The sequence below is a fragment of the Lontra canadensis genome, unplaced genomic scaffold, assembly GCF_010015895.1.
Source record: "Lontra canadensis isolate GAN:19392208 unplaced genomic scaffold, GSC_riverotter_1.0 scaffold52, whole genome shotgun sequence".
In the NCBI taxonomy this organism is placed as follows: Eukaryota; Metazoa; Chordata; class Mammalia; order Carnivora; family Mustelidae; genus Lontra; species Lontra canadensis.
In genome coordinates, this window is record NW_022631046.1 from 9309877 (window position 1) to 9330742 (window position 20866).

Below are 20866 nucleotides of genomic sequence, written 5' to 3' on the forward strand. Positions count from 1 at the left end.
TGTCCCTACCTCCCAGGGTTGGACAGAGTAGGTATAATTTACGTTGGCAACACTGTAACTTGAAATACACACACTCTTTGCAGAGTGATTGCACTTTTAAGGATTTAGCCCACTAACGTATTCTTCCCACCTGCAAAAAGAAGCCTGTCCGAGGGCAGTCACCGAAGTGCCCGTAAAACCAAACCCTAGAAGCAATAATGTGTCCTTTCATAATAATTAGATGATGGAATACCCATAAACTGGAATCCTGGACAGCAATTTTAAAATAAACTACATTAATCTGCATTGATAGGACTCAAACATGGAATAAGTTTATCCAGCTTCTCAAGATGGTGCAATTTTACAACATACCCACATTCACTCATTCTGACAGTTTTTACAAAGCCCCGACCATGTACCAGGATCCACGTGTAGATGAACAAAGACAGCCATCCCCCCTCAACCCCCCATAACCCCCCATATGAAAGGAGGGAGCGGGTGCCCACAGGCACAGAGGGGAGCCGGGGGATCTGCTAAGGAAGCCAGAGTTCGAGGGCTGAGGGTGGGTGGGAGACAAAGGTCAGATGAGATACCCTGGGTGTCAGAGGGAGAAACTGGGATCCCATCTTCTGGAAGGATGAAGGATTTAAAGCACGATATTCATAAGACATCTTGCGAAGCACATGGTTACTGTTAAGAGAGAAGAGAAGAGAAGGAGTGGTCCAGTTGAAGAAGTTCACGATCTGGAGACCGTCTCCGACTTCATTAGAGGTGTCTCGAAGTATCTCAAGCTGAATGCCCGTGGTAAGCCGAGTCACTCTGACACACCCCTTCGGCTCATGCCTGAAGACGTGCTAATGCCCATAAAAACATGAGGTCTGCGTGAAGTCCTCCTCAACCCTGCCATCTTGTGGGATGGATTCAAAGGAGATACTTCAGATGCCATCTGCAGCTGGAGAAATACTTGTAAGTAGCCTTCTCAAGCACTTGGACAGGCTACACTCCGCCATGTTCCCGACGAACTCTACACCCAACGGTCTTCACGGTTGAATCAAAGCAGCAAACCATTAAGCTCCATTTCTTCGATCTTCCTCTCAGCCTTCTGTGCTTTTAATGGTTGAAGCTTTCAAGCACTTCGCCTGATGCCAATACACAGCCCGAAGAGCTCTTGCTGAATGGGCCTCGGATTTTCAGATAAATTAGAATCTATGCCAACGAGAGATTCAGTCTCAAATAGAGGCCACCTGCTCCAATTAGTGAGATTAAAATAGTACACCACTGACTGTCTGAAACCGAGTTCCACGCCTTCTGGATTATCACAGTCTCTTCACAAAAATGGTAAAAAGGGACCATTGGCCCCAACGCACGGTTGCACATACTGGAGTAAACGTGTTGAGGTGCTAAAGCGTAGCTTTCACGGAGGGCATACTTTATTTTTGGACAAGCACCGATCTCAAGTTTCTGTGGAAGGCTGCAGCTCAAGTTACCATTTAATTTCCTTACAACAAGCCTACATACACATCTTAATTAAATTCAAGTTTACTTCAGAACACAGAGCTGAAATTTCTTTTCCACCCACCTTCTGTCCCTGCCTGAAATTCCAGGAGTCCTTATTTTCTGGTGTTGCACTTTTGCCCAAGGCCTTCCACGGCCTCGGTTTCTCTCAGGTCATCAGAAGACAGGAGCTCCGGCCCGGAACACGTACAATTCCCCCTTTTTCCAACTTCTTCCAAGTAGTACAACCCGGACAAGGCTGCCTTCAAATCACCAGAGTAGGCTTCTGTTCATCTCCACACACTCAAATTTTCATAATCCATGAAGAAAAATATTTCCAAGCATCTTCTAAGTCGTGGGTCTAAAAGAAGTATATCTAAAAAGATGAGAGATGATACAATACAAACACCCAGTGTTTTCCAAAACGATTCTGAATTATTTTTGGTGACATAAAGTGAAAGCAGTAACACAGAATCACCGCAAGCCAACGATTCCCTTGAAAACCACCCGCAAGGCCAACCAGGTGATTCTCGGGAAAGTCTCTGTTCAGAGCTAACAGCTCTACTGATCTCCAGCAAGGTCTCCTCTTCGCCATCTTGTACTGTAAGCCCTCAGGGGCTCAGCCAATATTAACTACAAGAGGAACATCAGTACTTTAAAAACAAATTTAAGTTTGAAGGAGTGAATGGCTTTGGAAATATTAAGTAAATCTTTGTACAGGTGCGAGGAAGTTGTGCGTAGGTGTGGGAATGACTGGAGTTTGGGGAACTCTGGTGCGCAAGAGTGACTCAACATCAGAACAGTGGGTTTCCTCACACTTCTCACGCCTGTTCGCAGGGCAGGTAGGTGGAGAAGTGGACGATCAAGTCTGACTCCAGAGTCCATACTCTTAACCCTTCATTGTCTTCAAATCCAGAAGAAAACTAAGAAAGTGATGCTGGTGGTTGAGAAGGAAACCCAGGGGATGTGGTGGGTAAGCCGGGGAAGGGGGGCCTGAGAGCTTCCCAGGCATCTGGTTTGGGAACATGCTGGAAAGGGCAAGTATTCTAGGCTCCAGGCTGGGGGTGGGGAGAATCTGAGAGAATGAACAAAGTCCAGAATATGGACTTTGAGATGCCCTTTATTATGTGCTAAAGCCACCTTACTCCTGGGCTGTGGAGGCAGAATTCAGTTTCCCTCAGGGAGGTCCTTCACTGGGGACTGGCACTGAACGTGCTAGTGGACCCTATCCCTGTCCTCCCACTACCACTGGGGCAGACATTTGTTTGCACGGCTAAGAACCAGATGATGTTTCTGGTGTGTTGCATGAAAATTACATATGCAGAAAACACTTGGTGCTGGAAGATGCTCTCAATGAGAGTCTCACAGGAATGGAAAGATTCGGAGGCAACAAACACCAGGTTTGAATTCTAAGTTCGTGTGTGTGTGTGTGTGTGTGTGTGTGTGTAATGCACTCCATGACTTATGTATCTGGTACACATTTTTGCCCAATATCCAATCCCAACAGGTAGAAGGTAAAGACAAAGATGAGCTCATTTTGCAAAACTTTATTCTGGGGAAAAAAAAAACCAACAATAAAATCAGAAAAGATCATCTTTACTAGTGGAAACAGAGCTCCTGTAGCTAAGCAGTCTGATACAGGAAATGTCACCCCCTCTTCCCATCTAGTCCCATCAAAAATCTGCCAACAAACTCATAAGGGTGATGGCCTAACACTAAATCACTCAAATTCATTTTTTTCCCCACCTAGAAAACTCACAAAATTTAAAATCTGTCCATCAATTCTCTATTGCAAATAACTTCAAATTCTCATTCTATTTAAATTTTGATATATGTATTCCATATAACTTAGCAATTATCTTGGTATCTGAAAATATTTAAGACTGTTTTCTGTTAAGGAATTCTCTTTTAAAACAGAAGCTGGCATAATGGTTAGTCCTGGCCAGCCAGTATTAGTTAGCTCATTTCACTGGTTACAGCCTGGCTGGATGTCACTCTTCTACAGATGGGATGGTCTGGAGTTATGTCTACATTCCCGTTTCAGTTCTAACGTGTTAAAACCCTTGAATCTACTTTCCAGCACTCTGCCCCACATATTGAGCACATGTCCTCAGTCCAGGGAAGCTGAAGTCCTACTGGGAGATCTGCTGTGGCCAGACTGTGACTTAACTGTCACAAGGAAGAACCAGCCTTGTTGTGTCTTTCAAGTGTTCATGCTCTGGAGACCAAATACCAGGCTGGAAGATGGTTCTTTACTGATGTTCTTAAATCATGAGCTTATTTAACAGCCTTTAAGACTTCTTCAAATTTAGTGGCAACAATCTTGTATCGTAGGCATTATAAAAACTTCATAAATCATCACTCTAAGCCATTCATCCGTCAACGGTTTCCTGGGCACATAAGACGATATACAAAGGACTGGCAAAGCTCTGTATGGGAAGAATCCCGAACCCACAGTGTGGCCGGGCACCCCGCAGAAGCCGACCAAACCTGTGCTCCAGCCCTCAACGGGTTTCCGCAAGACTGAGCTGCTCTCCAGGATTCATCTCAGAGGTAGAAGCCAGTGAAGTGGGTAAAAGGCAAGTTCTGCAACTAGATCTGGGTTCACCAGGTCCTAGCTCGACCATTTCCTAATAGCCACAGGACCTTGGACGAATAAACTGCCCGGGCCTCAACTTCCTCATCTGTAAAAATCTAGCTGCAAATAGCATATGATGAGGATTAAGGAGATCGTGCATCCGAAGCGCTTAGTATTGTGCCTGGGGTAGAGTAAGGAATTAGCATGTTGGCTGTTAAGACTGTTTCTGCATTCTTCTGTTTGCCTCCTTATGGAGGAATAATTAACAGATAAGCTGTTCTCCTTCAAGCAGCAACCCCTTCTCCCCAAGCAGCGGAAGCAGTTGGATCATGCTCGGATCATACATCCTGGTACTCCTTTTCCAAGGCATGTGAAGTCCTGGTTCTGATTCACGGTATAGTGATTCATGGTTCTCTCCCTTCTCTCTCAACCAGCCCCCTCCACTAAAAACATGAAAACACAGAAAAGAAACAGCAGGGCTGAAAGCTGCAGCCTGTCCCAAGTCAAGACATGGGCAATTTCCATCCAGAAAGATCAGGATGATTTCTGACCTTAAGAGCAGCTCTGGAAATTCAGGCCCTGGGACTGAAGCGAAACGCATCTTAGATCCAACTTGGTAGCAGCTGTCTTGGTATTCAGCCCGGATGTGACAAGCGGGGTGTGCTGGCAGTTTGTTCTCCTCTGAAGGGAGAGCCGGTGAGCCCGTGGCAAAGCACAGCTCAAAATACACACACCCCATCAATCCATCCAGCCGCAATTTAAGAAAAATCAGACTAGAGACACTCATCATTATTCACCACGCTTTTAATGAAATCCTTACACTAAAACCAATCACTGATCAGAAGTGTACTCACACAGCCCTCCAGCAGGTCAGGGGCCCCCAGGACAGAAGTCTGTGCCCACTCACTCTTGTGCTTGCCCTGGAAGTGAGCAGGCGATCATGAACTTATTAAATCACTGCCCAGCCATTTCCACTCCGAGAAGGGCTATGACATCCTCTTCCCCTCGACTGCTGTTGGCCATTACTCATCATGTAATTCAAGGTCTATTTCCAAACCACAGAACACCTAATGATGAACTACAGGGAGCCACTATGCCCAACACAGATTTTACTTCAGATGTTAGAGAACTCTGTACTTATTACCATTTCCTCCTATAAAATAGGAGGGGAGTTCCTGGGCCACAAGTGTAAATAAAGCACAATCACCAGATATTAAGCTTCCAGAGACAGCAGGCTGCTTGCTGCATTCACCGTTACACTCCTGAAGCCTAAGGTAGCCGCTAGCTTACGGGAAGGTGCTCAGCAAGTATTTGCTGAATGAATGAAACCTCTTGTTCTCAAAGTGCCAGTGTCTACAGTTTATAAACAGGTAAGTGACAAATGCAAATACTGTTTAGTCAATGTGATAAGGAACATATGACAGAGGAGGGACAAAATGCTAAAAATGCCCCAAAAAAGTCTATTCTGTTCACAAAATCAGCAGACTTCCCATTCTCAAGCTTATGACCACTTCCTATAGGATGGTAAGAAAAACAGCTACCATCTACTGAGTTCTTCCTGGGTACCTGCCATTTTATAGATGTTACTGCATTTACTCCTTGTAACAGTCCTGGGGTGTAGAAGAGAAAACTGAGACTCAGAATGATTATAGAGTCCATAAGGGCACTGGTGCAGGATCTGTCTTTGGGGGATAGCATAATGAAAGTGGCTCTCTAGGTGGAATACTCCGGTCCTTGCGGGCAGGATGGATAAGGGTTGATGAAATCGGAGAGCAATGAGGAAGCTAGCATACCATGATCAATTCCGGGGGGTCATAAGTGGCTAAAATAATGTAGGCGATGACTGGGAGCCAAAGGGAGGAAGGAACCAATTCCAGAGAAAAGTCCAAGAAAGACCCAGTGGAATGGCCGACAGATGAGAGATGGGAAGAAGGTAAACACTCAGGATCACTAGTGATTCTGATTAGCATTGGTACCCACAGAATAAGAAAAAAAGTATTCACCTTACCCAGGGATAAAAACATCTAACCTCGAGTGCACACAACTGTTTTTTGGTTTTGGGGTGGGTTTGTTTGTTTTAAACAAATGCTCTCTTTTTGAAGACTCATGATCTCTCCCAGAAGTAGAGACTATTATCACCTCTGTTACAGAAGGGGAACTGGTGCCTCAGGGAGTTCGAGCTTGGCTAGTGCTCCCTCGGCTAGGAAATGGGAAGGGCCAGAATACGATCCAAGACACTTGATGCAAGAGCCCCAGCCGCTGACCACTATCCACAAGTGGCTGAAGGTGCCATTCTAGAACATTTAAAATTAGAACTAACAGAAATTCGATTCACACATAATTAATAAAAACCAGGTAATATATAGGAAGTGGACTGCCTGCAGGCTTTAAAGTAGGATTCAAACTCTGCATGCTTTTCCTTGTAAAGTTGGACATATTATTCTGTGTGTCGAGTTAACATGCACCATTTCTGAGTTTTACCCTGATGAAGTTTTTAAAAATGTGAATGATCCTGACTTGTCAACTTAGAGATAATCACAGAATTCATTAGTTATATTACATTTTCACCAAGGGGAGGAAATCTAGGTTAATCCACCTGGCTATAAAAATAGACTCCTGCAACATTAAAATAGTACACTGCCTCATTATTATTCTAGTCTCAAAGGCTTAACCAAAATCAGCAAGAGAGATGTGTATTTTTCCTGTTATCGCAACCAGGTATCAATTTTGAACTTAATAAATGACCATTCAGTAACCAAGAATTTGACTTCTTGGGAGTCTTAGCCCCTTCCTTCGAGGAAACTGTGTGTCTCTGAAAGGTGAACTCAACTTATCCAATGCATCTTTAGTTCTCATCAGAGTATTTTTAGGTGAGCCCACAAGAGGGTCCTTTTACAATCCTATACTAGATGGTTTATTGCCAAAGGGACAGTGACATCAAGAAATTAAACCCTAGGGGCGCCTGGGTGGCTCAGTGGGTTAAAGCCTCTGCCTTCGGCTTGGGTCATGATCCCAGGGTCCTGGGATGGAGCCCCACATCGGGCTGCCTGCTCAGAAGGGAGCCTACTTCCTCCTCTCTCTCTCTCTCTCTGCCTGCCTCTCTACTTGTGATCTCTGTCAAATAAATAAATAAAATCTTAAAAAAAAAAAGAAATTAAACCCTAATACTGCCTGATGTTCTCCTATATCACATGTTTTCTCAGTGTAGAAAAAAGCACGTCTTTATAGCTAAATCTAAAACAGTTCCACAAAATAGGAGGTAGAATCATCTGAAAGCAGAAATACTTTCTGCACAGGAAAAATTGTTGGTAGTTTCCCTTCATTACAGCACGGAAGGGAAGCCTCAAGGACAGACTCAAAATTACATCGGCCTCCCTCGAGGAAAGTCATGAGTTTACAAAACTTCCTCCAGTTCCATTCCCTGCCATCTGAACAGTAAAACCCTAAAAGCAGACCGTCAAGAAGTGTAAAGAGGGATCTCAGCATTGCTGCTAGAAGACATGTTGTCACTGTCCACTAAAGTTCTACACCTCCGATCTGAGATTATCTAGTCCTCATGAGATTGCATTTACCGAATAAACTAACTTAGAATAATCAGTACATACAGTGTCTAACCTGGGTTTAAAACACAGTCTATTTTTAAAAATCAGGTGTCTCGGGGCACATGGGCAGCTCAGTGGTTAGCCTCCGACTCTTGATTTCAGCTCAGGTCATGATCGCAGGTGGTGAGACCCAGCCCCAGGTCGGGCTCCACGATTGATGTGAAGCCTGCTTAAGGTGCTCTCTCTCCATCTCTCCCCCTCCCCAAAATCAGGTATTTCAATGCTAACAAAACAAGGTAGTATGTGTAAAATCGTCAGTAGAATTTTAAAGAAAATAAACAACTCCCTTCACAGAAGATTATGGTACATCTGTACCATAGAAAAGGGAGATGCAGAAATGGAACATCGGGCGAACCAGCAGAGACAAACTAAAGCTACAGATAAATTATGTGTTTGCTTTGCCACTTGCCACCCAGGTATCTGAAGTATTAACTCTATCACTACCATTTCATAGATTATGAAGACTGACTTCTGCAAAGTTCTGTGAGTCTCGCCAAATCACTTAAATGAGCTCACAGTGAGCCACCCGTCCCTCAAAGATTACTAATCCTGTTTACACAAAGATTATCACAGTTGTGACAAGAGAAACCAAGCTTCCACACTTTTTTCAAGTCTGAAATTTCTTCTGTCAACGGCAACATTAATAGACTCCTCCAATTACAAATGTGTTAGAAAACGAGCTTCACCTTGCTTCCTCCTTAACTCTGTGTTAACCAGTCATCCTTCCCCAAATTTCTAACTGTAGGTAACCAAAGATCTTTCACCAGTGCTTTCTTCCAAGAGTTTATGGTTATTTTCATAACAAACTGTTATGAAACTTCTAAAGAAAATGGCAAACTTATCATGGTGAGCATTCTATAATGTACATATTTGTGGAATCACTATTCTGCACACTTGAAACTAAATATAACATTGTGGGTCAACCATACGTCATTAAAAAAAAAAGTGTAAAAAAAGAATTCTTTCCGGGAGTAGGGGAGAGTGGAGGGGATGCAGTAACCTCCACCAAATAAGTTTAATCTGTAAAAATTTAAACCACTCCGTTAACTCAGTTAACAGATACTAAAGGAAAAAGGGAAACAGGGCCTAGTTACTTCACCTCTGGGATAATTGATTAGTTCTCCAAATTATGATTAAACTCCCAAATGCCGCACTAGGCGCTGAGCTGCATTTGTCACTCGTGCCACTTTTCCCATTCAGTGGCCTCTGGATCTTGGGAGATGGCAGACCAGAATTCTTGCAAAACCCTAGTTGTGAACTTTACACTGGGAGACTGACACGCAAATGCTGAGATCTCCAACAAGTGAGTGGTTAGCAAAGAGCACCTTCAGGTAGCTTTGCCAGACAAGTGTGAGGTGGAGGACGTGCTGTTTGGCAAAGGCGCTTCAGTCGGCCAAGGGACTGAAGAGCGCAGAAGGCAAAGGGACCCCCCAGCCGGCGGGGGCCTCCGCTCCCGGGAGGGACGTCGCCCAAGCTGCGGCCTCCTGTCTTCATTTTGAAGCACTACAGGGCTCGTCTCTGCTGCTTGCTCTGAAGAGCTATTTTCGCCCACTGCCAAAATCAGCAACAGCAAATTACACTGCAAACAATGGAGAGGGCGCCCGCTCGGCACGGCTGGGAACTCCCGGGCTGCAAGCGCGAAGGCTGACTTTTCGCTCGGGCAGAGCCGGGGCAGCCGCCGCGCGACACCGGGAAGCCGGTCCGCCGCCGCCCCGCGCCCGAAAGCCCGAGGGCTGGGGAGGCGCGGGCAGCACGGGAGGTCGGGAGGGCGAGCGTGCCGTCCCACCCGGGCCGCGGCCGGCGGGGTTCCCTCGCGTCCCGGCACCGCGCGGAGGGCGCTCCCTGGCGGAGGGTGGCGGAGCGCGGGCCGTCGGGGACACCGGGCGCGCGGGTCCGGCAGGCGCGCGGGGAGCCGACGGCGGCGGAGGGCGGGGTCCGGCGGGCCGGGCTCCGCTCGGCCCCCAACCCCGACCCGGGCTCCGGCGCCCCCCATTCCCAGCCCCCGCGGCGCAAACCCGTGGCAGTCGGGGAGGGAGGGAGGCAGGCGGCGAGAGGCGGGGAGCGAGAGTTGGCGAACACCGGAGCCAAAGCACCACCGGCCTCGCCCCTCGGCCCGGCGCCCCACCGCCGCCCCGCCCGCGCCTCTCACCCGGCTCTTGCAGCGGTGGTGCCGGCCCGGGTCGGAGTAGGTCCGGTCCACGGTGAGCGCCGTGTCGCTGCCCGGCATGTCGGCGCTCGCCCCGGCAACTTTCCCGTCTCCTCCGGCCGCCGCGCCGCGCCGCGAGCCGCCGACCGTGCTCAGGCTCGCCCTGAGAGCCGCGGCCGAGGGGGCGGCGCGGGCTGCTGCAGCTGTTGCCGACACCCGCGCTGCTGCCCTGCGCCGCCGCCGCTGGGGGTGGGGGTGGGGACCGGGGTGGGGGAGGCGGGGCAGGGACGCCAGAGTCTCCTCCCCCTTCCCCTCTCCCCGCCTCTCCGTGCCCGCCCCCGAGCCGGGGCCCTAGACCCTGCCCCAGGTTCAACTTCTCTCCCTCGCTCCCTGGCTGAAACTTGAATCCGCACTCTCCCACGCTGGCTTCGTTTTCCTCAAAATTTGACTGACATCTACTCTATTTGTGAGCTTATTTGTATGTTTATGATAAAAGATGGAATTTTGGCAAGATGTTGAGGCTTGCCTTAAATGCTTTCTTTTATGCTATTTTGTTTATTCAACATGCACTTCTTGGGCATCTACTATGGGCCACACCCTGGGGCGGGGACCAGAGTTTTTTTGGGTTTTTTTTGTTTGTTTTAAAGCCCGTGTTTTTCTTAGGATCTTGCTGAGCACAGAGCTCATTTCCATCTAAACAAAGGTCTATGGAGTTATGTATTTTAATTTTGTATATCTGGCTCACTTTTACGTGATTCCTACTTGGAAGTCAATATATATTGTTCTATTTTAGAATTCTCTATTTCCAATGAACAGTCCCTGCCCACAAGTAATCTGGGATCTAGGGGCTCAGTGGGTTGAGCATGTCCGACTGAGGTCAGGATCTCAGGGTTGTGAGATCAAGCCCCCCACTAGGGCTACAGACTAGGTGTGGAGCCTGTTTAGGATTCTCTCCCTTTCCCTCTGCTCCTCCTATCCTCCCCACTCCCACCTCAAAAAAAACCCAAAAAACATTTGTATTCTACAAAACAAAGGGCTGGTGAACGATTAAATATGGTACCTAAGCCAACATTCAGAACACCCTCGTCTGGTTATGAAGGGTGTACTAGTGGGATACTGAGTTAAAATACCGTAGTTAAAAAAAAATACTGTAGTTGCAGCTGCTCCAAAGAGAACTCGAGTTAGAGGGCCAGGTAACAAGCCTAGAAGGAAGGGAGCATATGATTCTCCTCTTCAAAGGGATGGGGGGGTGGGTCTCGCAGGCAGAAGAAAAATACTGAGCATTTAAAACCAAAGGTCAGTTTCCAGTTTCCGAAAACTTCAGGGCGCCAGTTTGGGGGGTGTCTTCAGGAACAGGAGGACACAAGAAGAAAAGTAGGTGGAGACCACGTGCTGCCTGGCTCTGCTTTCCAGAAGAGGGAGTTCAGCCTTATTCTGTGGGTGCTGGGCAGCTCCTGGAGGTTTCTAAATGGGGGAAATGACAATCTGAGGATGGAAGCTGGAGGGCATCTATCTGATAGCCATGTGAAGCACTGATTAAAGATGTGTAAAAGGACACCGGTTAGAGAACCACCTAAATGTCCTTCCGGAGACTGAATAAGTAAAATATAATCCATCCATTCAGTAGATGATTAAGTAACTGTAAGAGAATGAAGCAGCTCTTTATGGCTACGGAGATAGCGCTAACACACATGGTTAAGAGAAAAAAGTCATGTGCAGAGTAACACATACAGTATCCCACCACTGATGTAAAAACAGAATGTATGTATATGTTTGACATATGCATAGCATATTTCTCCGAGAGGATAAACAAGAAATGAGGAAAACAGACAAGAAACTATTGGCAAGAGGGGCCACATACTAGGTGCTTCCATTTATACCTGTCAGGGGATGAACAAATGATTCCCATGAGCAGCCCTCCGGAGCTCAAGCCTGACTCTCGGGGAGGGGAGTCACAGTCTTAAGTGAGCAAGCAGTAAGAGCCATTCCGATAAGGTCAGAGAAAGCCGCTGACCATGCAGAAATTCCCAAGGGATTCCCAGATGCAACTAAAAGTAACATAAAGGAGTGGGTGTCCCCACTGAGTCAAAGAAAAGCTACTGGACTGTAAAGATAGGTGTCTATGTTCATCTAAAAAACATGGGCTCCGCTGAGACTGGGGAAGACTCTGACTGGAGCAGATCCCCACAGACAGACGAATATCAAAGGAGAATAGAACAGTTGCTGCAGGTGCATGGACCAAACTGAACTTGTTCATGTGTTATTGTATTTAAACCTGGGTTGGGGGTGCCTGGCTCACTGAATCAGTAGAGCATGTAACTCTTAATCTTGGGGTTAAGTTTGAGCCCCATGTCAGGTATAGAGAGTAGTTAAAAATAAAATCTTTTAAAAAATTCCTGGGAGGCTCAGTTGGTTAAGCGACTGCCTTTGGCTCAGGTCATGATCCCGGAGTCCCAGAATCGAGTCCCACATCGAGCTCCCTGCTTGGCAAGAGTCTGCTTCTCCTGCTGACCTCTCATTCTCTCTCTCTCTCTCAAATAAATAAAATCTTAAAAAAAAAAAAAAAAAAAAAGAAATGGAATCCACATGCCTGCCTAGGTAGCTAGAAGAAAGGAATGGGAGATTTATTTTTCACTCTATATGCTTTTTAAACTTGAATGCTTTAGTTGTGTGCATATGTTAACTATTCACAAAGTAAAATTAAAAAGTATTTTTAAATAAAGGTAACTTTATTAAAATTTTAGAAGAAATAGAAAACCCCATACAGTTCTAACACCATTCGAAAAATGAAATCAATAGTTTAAAACACCCCTGGACGTGCCCCCACCTTCCCAACCCCCAGGAGAAGACACAACTACACTAGGTCCAGAGAGTTTTTCAGGCAAGTCCTTCCAAAGCAGAAAAGAAAGAGATGGAGTGTGTGTGTGTGTGTGTGTGTGTGTGTGTGTGTGTGTGAGTGAATTTAGCTAGGGTGGCCAGAGAAGGCCTCAAGGATAAGGTGACATATGAACAGCGACCTGAGAATTAAGGGAGCCAGTTATGTAGATAAATGAAAATTTCAGACAGAAGAAACAGCAAGTGCAAAGGCCCTAAAGCAGGAACATTTTGGGAGTGTTCCCCCCAAAAAAGGCAGGGAGGCTGGTATTCACTAGAAAGAGAGTAGATGAAGTCAGAGACATTTCAGAGGTCTGATAATACAGGAAAATTATTTAGGCCATTTTAAGAATTTTGACTTTAATTCTGAGGTACACAAAAAGATTTAGATAACTTTAAACAGAGTAGTAGAGTGACATGCTCTGCCTTTTCACTTGGGGAAAAAAAAAATAATCCCTACCTCACAGCATACACAAAAATCGACACCAGATACATTAAAGATCTGAAGTAGAAAAAGCACAGCTTTTAAAACTACCAGAAGAAAATGGGATAATATCACTATGATCTTAAGTCCTCAGAAGTAAGTCACGAAGAGCATAAACCATAAAGAGGTGACTACATTAAAATTTTTAAACTTTGACTTATGAAAAGAAATAATAATAAAATAAAGATAAGCCACAAACAGAACTCAAGTTGAAAGAATCAGTATGGATGAATTTCACAATTATTAAGAAACAAACAAAAAGAAACCAAGCCGCATGAAAGTACATGAAGATTCCATTTGAGTCAAGTTAAAAAAACATGAAGAATAAATGCCATTTTTATGAGAACAAAGATTTATGGCTGAAACTATTAAGAAGCTCAAGAGCTTGAAAAACAGAAATTTCATGGCAGTATCTCTGGTTGGGGGATGAAGGATTCAAGGGGAGAGAGGTGAGAGATGCTGCACAGGCTGTTTAACAAAGGACTACTGATACACTGGATGCGTATTCATTCACACACACAGACAAGGTTTCCAAATAATTTAAAATTTTATAGGCAACAAAGACTCAAGGGACAGATGTGCTAATGGCATCCTTAATCCTGATGTTTACATCACCAGTTGGGGTATCTGCTCATATAAACAAATATAATAAAAGATTTGTAAGTGTTAAAGCTTAGTATAAGAGCAAGAGAGTCTGTTGCTATTAAGTCATTAAGCCAACTTAATCTTACAAAGATCCATTCTGAAAATCCACCAAAGTCCATCTCTGGGTTCCCCCCAACCATTTATCTGATACCCATTTTTTTCCCCAGCTATTTAAGGCTATAACAAGTGTACTACTCAGGTGTGTTTGTATGTATATGTGTGCGCATGACTTTAGAGAGGCCACACCTAAGCGAAGTCCTTCACAAACCAAAGCTGGGCTTTAGAAGGTGTGTCAGTGCGTCAACGGGTCAATATACTTTCCATTTCTATTCCTGTGTTGGTGTTCTTGGTACTCTGTCCTGGAGACGCTGACCCTCAATGAGAATGATGAATTAAAACTTCATTAGGTTTACCTGAATGTCAATTGGTAGACGATGTCTTTTTTAGGTCATTTATTTCATAAATTAGTAAACCAAAAGCTGCTCTATGGGACATTCATAGAAAATAAGGTTTTTAAAAACACAAATTAAATAGCACAAAAGCAAACCTCTCCCCCGCAAAAAAAGAAAAACAAGCAGAGCTGATCACCATCTGGCTCCTCTGCTAGGAAGGAGGACCCAGGCAGACCCTGTCTCCACTTTTGGAGGCAATGGGTAGGAGTAGTGTCAGTCCCTGAGAGAGAGAGAAAACACAAATGTTTCCTGTCAAGGTAAGAATTGTCTGTTCCTTGGGGCGCCTGGGTGGCTCAGTCAGTCAAGCCTCTGGCTCAGGTCATGATCCCAGGGTCCTGGGATCAGGCCCCACGTGGGGCTCCCTGCTTGGTTGGGGAGCCGGCTTCTCCCTCCGCCTCTGTTGCTTCCCCCCGCTTATGCTGACTTTATTGCTCAAATAAATAAGTAAATAAAATCTTAAAAAAAAAAAAAAAAGGAATTGTCTATGCCTCTGATACCTCCCCCAAATCGCTCTGTGCCAAAAAGAAAAGAAACAAAAAGAAAAAAAAAAATCACACTTTAAAAGTCACAAAAGCAGGCATATCAATAAGGAATGCAAAGGTACAAAATCTAGGTTGTAAAACAAGAATTTACTTCCAGAGCATAAGCAGCCCGGTAAGCAGCACAGGCTAATAAGCACCAAAGAAGTAGACTGGGGCCATCTGAGTTGCAACAGTTTGAAGTTTGGAAAACGACAAGAGAGGCTTTATAGTAAGAGGAAGGATTACACTTGACTTTCACAGTATTTGTTGGTTTGCCTGCTCAGCATGCAGTCCTTTGTTCTCAACAATAGTGGCTGGATTTTTCTTTCCGGCCCTGACAGCCACCCTCCAGAAGTGGTTCAGGTAAGGCAGACCCCAGCCCCCTTCTGCCTCCAGGGAGAGGCACTCCATCCGGCCTGGGCCAATGTGAGGGCGTTGCCAAGGCTTGTGCCCAGACAGGCACCTGCCCCAGTGGGAGTCCATCAGAGTCGCCCCTGAGGCTTCTCACCACCACTGGGGGAAAAGCTGTGCCGTGCCAGGCCCTCCTGAGCTGGTGCCACGTAAGCCAGCTGTGGTGGTGGGCCTCCTCGCCACCCCACACAGACAGCCCCCAAGAAGAAAGCAGAGTCATGAAAGGAGAAAGAGTCAGTACTGAGTTACAGAGGACTAGATCCAGCTCTTCCCATTATCTGGTCCTGCAGGACAAATCACCCAGAAGAGTATCAGCTGACAACAGCTCCCATTCATTTGCCAGGGATTCTGCCATCTGATCAGCCTCCCAGGGGAGTGGCTTTTCTGGGCTCCCCATGAGGCTGCCTGGGGCTAGAGCACAGGATGGCTTCACTCATTCCAGGGGGTAGCTGGAATGCCTGGCACTGGGCCAGGTCTCTGTGGCTATACTTTTTATATTTTATATTTTGTAGTCACGTGTTTTCCAGGGTTCCCCTCTCTCCATCAGAGTGGCTGGGGCGTCTTCACGTGGTGACTGGCTTCCAAGACAGCAAGAACAAACACAGCCAAGCCTCCTCTAAGGCCCAGCCTGGCACTGGCAGTTGTCCCTTCTGTCACACCATATTGGTTAAAATGAATCAAAAGTCCAGCCTCCAGGGGTGCCTGGGTGGCTCAGTCGGTTAAGTGTCTGTGGGCTGGTCTCAGTTCAGGTCGTGATCGCAGGGTCATGAGATCGAGCTTCACATCCGTCTCCAAGCTGGGCATGGAGCCTGCTTAAGATTCTCCCTCTCTCGGGCTGCCTGGGTGGCTCAGTGGGTTAAGCCTCTGCCTTCGGCTCAGGTCATGATCTCAGGGTCCTGGGATCGAGTCCCGCGTCGGGCTCTCTGCTGGGCAGGAAGCCTGCTTCCTCCTCCCTCTCTCTCTGCTTGCCTCTCTGCCTACTTGTGATCTCTCACCGTCAACTAAATAAAATCTTTAAAAAAAAAAAAAAGAAAGAAAGATTCTCCCTCTCTCCCTAGGCCCCTCCCTCCTCATGCTGGCAAGCTCTCAAAAAACAAACAACAATAACAACACAAAGTTCAGCCAGCTCAGGAGGAGAAACGGGATCCACCTCTAGATAGAGGGAATGGTGTGTACAGACAGACATGGGAGAAGTTGCTGGCTACCCCCCTGGTGACAGATCACCACACCAGTCGTGACCAGACCCCCTTTCCAGTTATATGAAGACATGCATTGCTCTTCTTGCTTAAGCCAGTTTCAAGAATCCTGACTAACACAGCGTATGATACTGGCTGTGAGTACAAAGAAGACAAACAGAAGGGTGGCATTCAAGAGAAGGTAACAAGCGTGGACAGCATGAATGGAGGAGAGTGAGAAGGAACCCCAGTGAGGGCAGAGTTTCATGAGGTCACTAGCTGGACAGCCTTCCTGGGTCAGTCTATGCCAGGGGACCCCGTGGACTATTAATCTTAGTCTGTATTTCTCATTTTAACACAGAAGTTATAATATCATGTCACGTCAATATTTCATGTGATAATTTGTGCACTCCCCCTCCCCAACCACTAGATTACAGGTTATCAGAAGGAAAGGACTCTGTGTCTTAGATAAACATGTTTCCTGATGGTCCCTAACATTAGTATCGTGTTTGCGGTATGTACATGCTGGACGACGGATGAACTCAATGTTCATTAAATGTCTACCTATTTTCCAAACACTGGGGTTTAAAAAATGAGTAATACATACGCAAAAAGTAGCTTCTGCCCTCAAGGGGTTGGAATGAATAATATACAAGAATGAAATTTGCTGAATAAAGACTATTACCCATTTACAGGTACTGACTAGTTACTGAAGTTTGTGAATTCTCTAGTGACTTACTGAGTGCTGATGATGTGACCAGCTCTTCTGTGCTTGGTGCTGGGGATACAAAAATGAGTAAGACATGGTCCAATTCCTGAAACCATCTAGACAGGGAGACAGACAGTCAAAAAAAAAAAAAAAAAGTTGATTTGGATGTAAAGGTAGCCATATCCCTGGTTCAGTAGGAGGGCAAAGGCAGGCAGTGGTTGTCTACAAATCTCGCGTCCTTACGTGTTCCACGCTTTACCATGTCATTATAACAGGAAGGAAACAGACATAAAACAAATCTGACTTTAAAAGGGATAAAAATGTAAGCCTTGTACAAAGTAAAGGAAAATGTATTTCCTTTCCTATTCTATTTTGATTTAATAGTAGAAGAAAGTGTTCCCTCTGGGAGAAATGTTCATAAGACAAAAAGTACAGTAAGCTTTATTTTTTTTTTTCCCGTGAGGATTTAAGGACAGAGAGAAAAAAAAAGAATAAATCAGTATTTAAAAATTTATACAACTAGCTTGAGGTGTAGGCATGCTGATCTCATATATATATATGTCTATATATATAAACATATATATAGACATATGTATACATGTATATATTTATGTTGAGGATCAGAAGCTTCTATGCCTGATGCATTTCCAACTGGAAATGACCACTCTTTTTCTTTTATTTTAAAAAGACTTTGTCCTTGGGGGACCTGGGTGGCTCAGTCAGTTAAGCCTTCGGCTCAGGTCACGATCTCCGGGTCCTGGGATCCAGCCCTGTGTGAGGCTCTGTGCATAGAGGGGGGGGGGGGCAGGGGGGAGTCTGCTTGAGATTCTCTCCCTCTCCCTTTCCTCCTCCCCTCAATTGCCTGCACATGCTCTCTCTCTCTCTAAAAGAAATAAACATTTAAAAAATAAAATTAAATAGAATTTTAAAAATAAAAATCTATTTTCAATTTAGGTGCAATTATGGTAAATTTCACAGGAAAAACGTGGGGTTTTGGAGGGAGGAACAAGTAGGAGGAGGTGGTATAGGGACTTTTTCCTCCAGAGCAATCCCCTATGGAACAGAGTTCTTCTTGGTTTGGGTCCCCTGTTACATCACAGGAGGGGAGCAGCTGTAGAAACTGAGGGCAAAGCAGAGACTGCCAGAGATTGATGTGACCACCAACGCTGGGACCGGGCCACAGCATATACTGGGTCTGAAGCTCAAGTCCACTATGAAGAACTTGAGATCCAAGGGCAGTGTCCTTTATCCTTGATCACCACTACACTGGCACAAAGCAGTGATTCTTTTTTTTTTTTTTTTTTTAAGATTTTGTCCATTTATTTGACAGGCAGAGATCACAAGTAGGCAGAGAGGCAGGCAGAGAGAGGGGGGGAAGCAGGTTCCCCGCTGAGTAGAGAGCCCGATGTGGGGCTCAATCCCAGGACCCTGGGATCACTACCTGAGCCAAAGGCAGAGGCTTAACCCACTGAGCCACCCAGGTGCCCCCAAAGCAGTAATTCTCTTCGGTTTTTGTTGAATAAATGGCAATTCAGTCCTGACTTGGCTGGAAGAATATATTATAGCTCACAGATTTGGTTCAGGTTCATTTCATACCGAGCTGTTCACTAAAAATGTACATTGTAAGCTGAGTAGGAAATTCCACAAATTTGGGTGCTTCGTTCTGTTGCGGGTTCCCATATTGGTCGGAGTCTTCATGTTTGATCATGTACACACAGACTATAACATGAAGTCTTTGTCATTTCTAACCTCTGGACCCTACCATTCACCGTCTGACTGCATAGGACCCTTGGCTGTCTGCCACTGCAGTTTTCCAGAGGTCCACAACAATGACAAAATGCCTTCCTTTGCACAAGGCACACAGTGTTCCATTCAGCTAAGTCATTTACTGGAGTCCTGATGCTCACGGTTCCCCCTTCACCCGACCTCCGGGGAAGTGGCTCTCCGGAGATCTCCACTCCAGCCTATGCATGCGTGGCCCAGGGGAATTTTCTCATTAAGCACACACTGAGTCTGAAGGATGAAGTAGCTACAAGTCAGGAACACACTGTCCAGAGAATTCACTTTGTGTCTCATCAGTTCCCTTTGCAAGATAAGGATGGTGGGAGAAGCGGCCAGAGAAAACCCATGTGACATCTAGAAACAGCCCGTGTCACAGTTCTATCAAAAAAGGAAGCTGCTTTGCTGACACATTGGTGGCCACTTCAGTCCACACTCACTTCTCCCTCCCTTCAATACTGCCAGTATCTGCTACTTGTATCACTCACATACACACTAAGTGTCAACGATCCTGCCCTGTTACAGCAGGGCACTAGGGTAGAGGGGACACGCCTGGATTCTCATCTCGGGCCGACAGCTCCCAGCTGTAGCTCCCAGCTACAAAACCAGAAGCCCCCTCGTGGGAGTGCTGAGGCTTAGAGGAGCTCATCAGCAAAAGCACTTCCAAGCAGGAGCTTGAGAAGTGTCTGAGGAGAACAAAACGGAACCTAAAATCCATCTTCATGTGTAATCTTTTTCTCCTTACCATTAAGACTTCAAGGATTTGTATTGTTATCCTGGAAAAGGCTGCTTTCTAATTCCACACCTTGTTATCACAAATTTTGGTAACAGAACCAGGGAGAAAGTTCTGGGCCTGACTTTGACGTCTTCCCTCCGGCTTCAGCAGCTGGCAGCCGCTGTTGCTGCCACCCAGGGAATGCAAAGCAGCAGGACCTAAAGGCCAACTTCCTCCCTTTACACTAATCTTCAATTCCCTTCATCCCCAAGGCAAGTGTTCCCATGGTTTCTTTTTACCTGTAAACTGTGACCAAATAACTCCACTCTAGAAACCTACCCTAAAGAGGGGGGCCTGGGTGGCTCAGTAAGTTCAGAGTCAGAATCTTGATTTGGGCTCAGGTCATGATCTCAGGGTTATGGGGTGGAGGCCTACATGCGGCTGTGTGTCCAGGAGGGAGTCTGCTTGGGATTTTCTCCCTCTTCCTCTACCCCTGCCCCTGCTTGCTCTCTCTCTCAAATAAATAATTAAAAAAAAAAAAAGAAAAAAAGAAACTACCCTAAAGAAGTAATACAGGAAAAATTTTATAGACAAAGATTGTCCATCACCGTGTTTCATCATTCTGGGAGGTGTGAAACAATCTAAAGGACTGTTTATGAAACATTCATTCGTGCAAATTAAGGGGCTGATTATATAAATTATGAGACATACAAAAAATACAGTACATATATTGCAAATGTACTTAGAATTTATAATCATAAAGGCAAATGTTTATGCAATGATATTATACCCCCCAAAAAGCAGACTGACAAAAATTAAAAAGCACTGCAACACTCAGTGTTGGCAATGATCTGGACTAAGCAGATATTCTCACACTTTGGAGGCAAGAACATAAGCAGGTACAAGCCCTTGGAAGAACAATTTGGCATTGTCTCCTCAAGTTGAAGCTATGTGTGTCCTACGGCCCAGCCACTCCACTCTTCAGTATATATCCTAGAGGACACAAGGCTCCAGAACAAGGATGTTCATCACGGTAATAGTCCCCATCTGGACACAACTCAATTGTCGTCAACAGCAGAATGGATAAATAAATTGTAGTAGTTATTTCCCAATTAACATTAGTAGTAGTCTGCTGAAGATCACATGTTCTGCATAAAAACGCTTACCAGAGCTCTTTCCCCATTATCTTAATTCATTTTACAAAGTAGGGTTTTTCACAATCTCATATGACTGAATAGAGCCTAACTGAATACCTAATACGAAGAATCACAAATATTGACACTTTCTGCCCCACCCTACACC

At 45.6% G+C, this 20866-nt stretch overlaps 1 protein-coding gene across 2 annotated transcripts in view; it reads right to left on the minus strand.

The window, feature by feature from the left end:
* Positions 1-20866, minus strand: part of TMCC3 (transmembrane and coiled-coil domain family 3) — a 218976-nt gene that overhangs the window by 53963 nt on the left and 144147 nt on the right. Inside the window, exon 1 of one of the 2 annotated variants that reach the window (XM_032874233.1) lies at positions 9803-9944. The exons of the other annotated variant lie outside the window; for it this stretch is intronic. Coding sequence (XP_032730124.1) covers positions 9803-9880 — 78 coding nt within the window. The 5' untranslated portion in view covers positions 9881-9944. Of the gene's footprint in view, positions 1-9802; positions 9945-20866 lie in introns of those variants that run through there. 2 annotated transcript variants of the gene reach the window in all.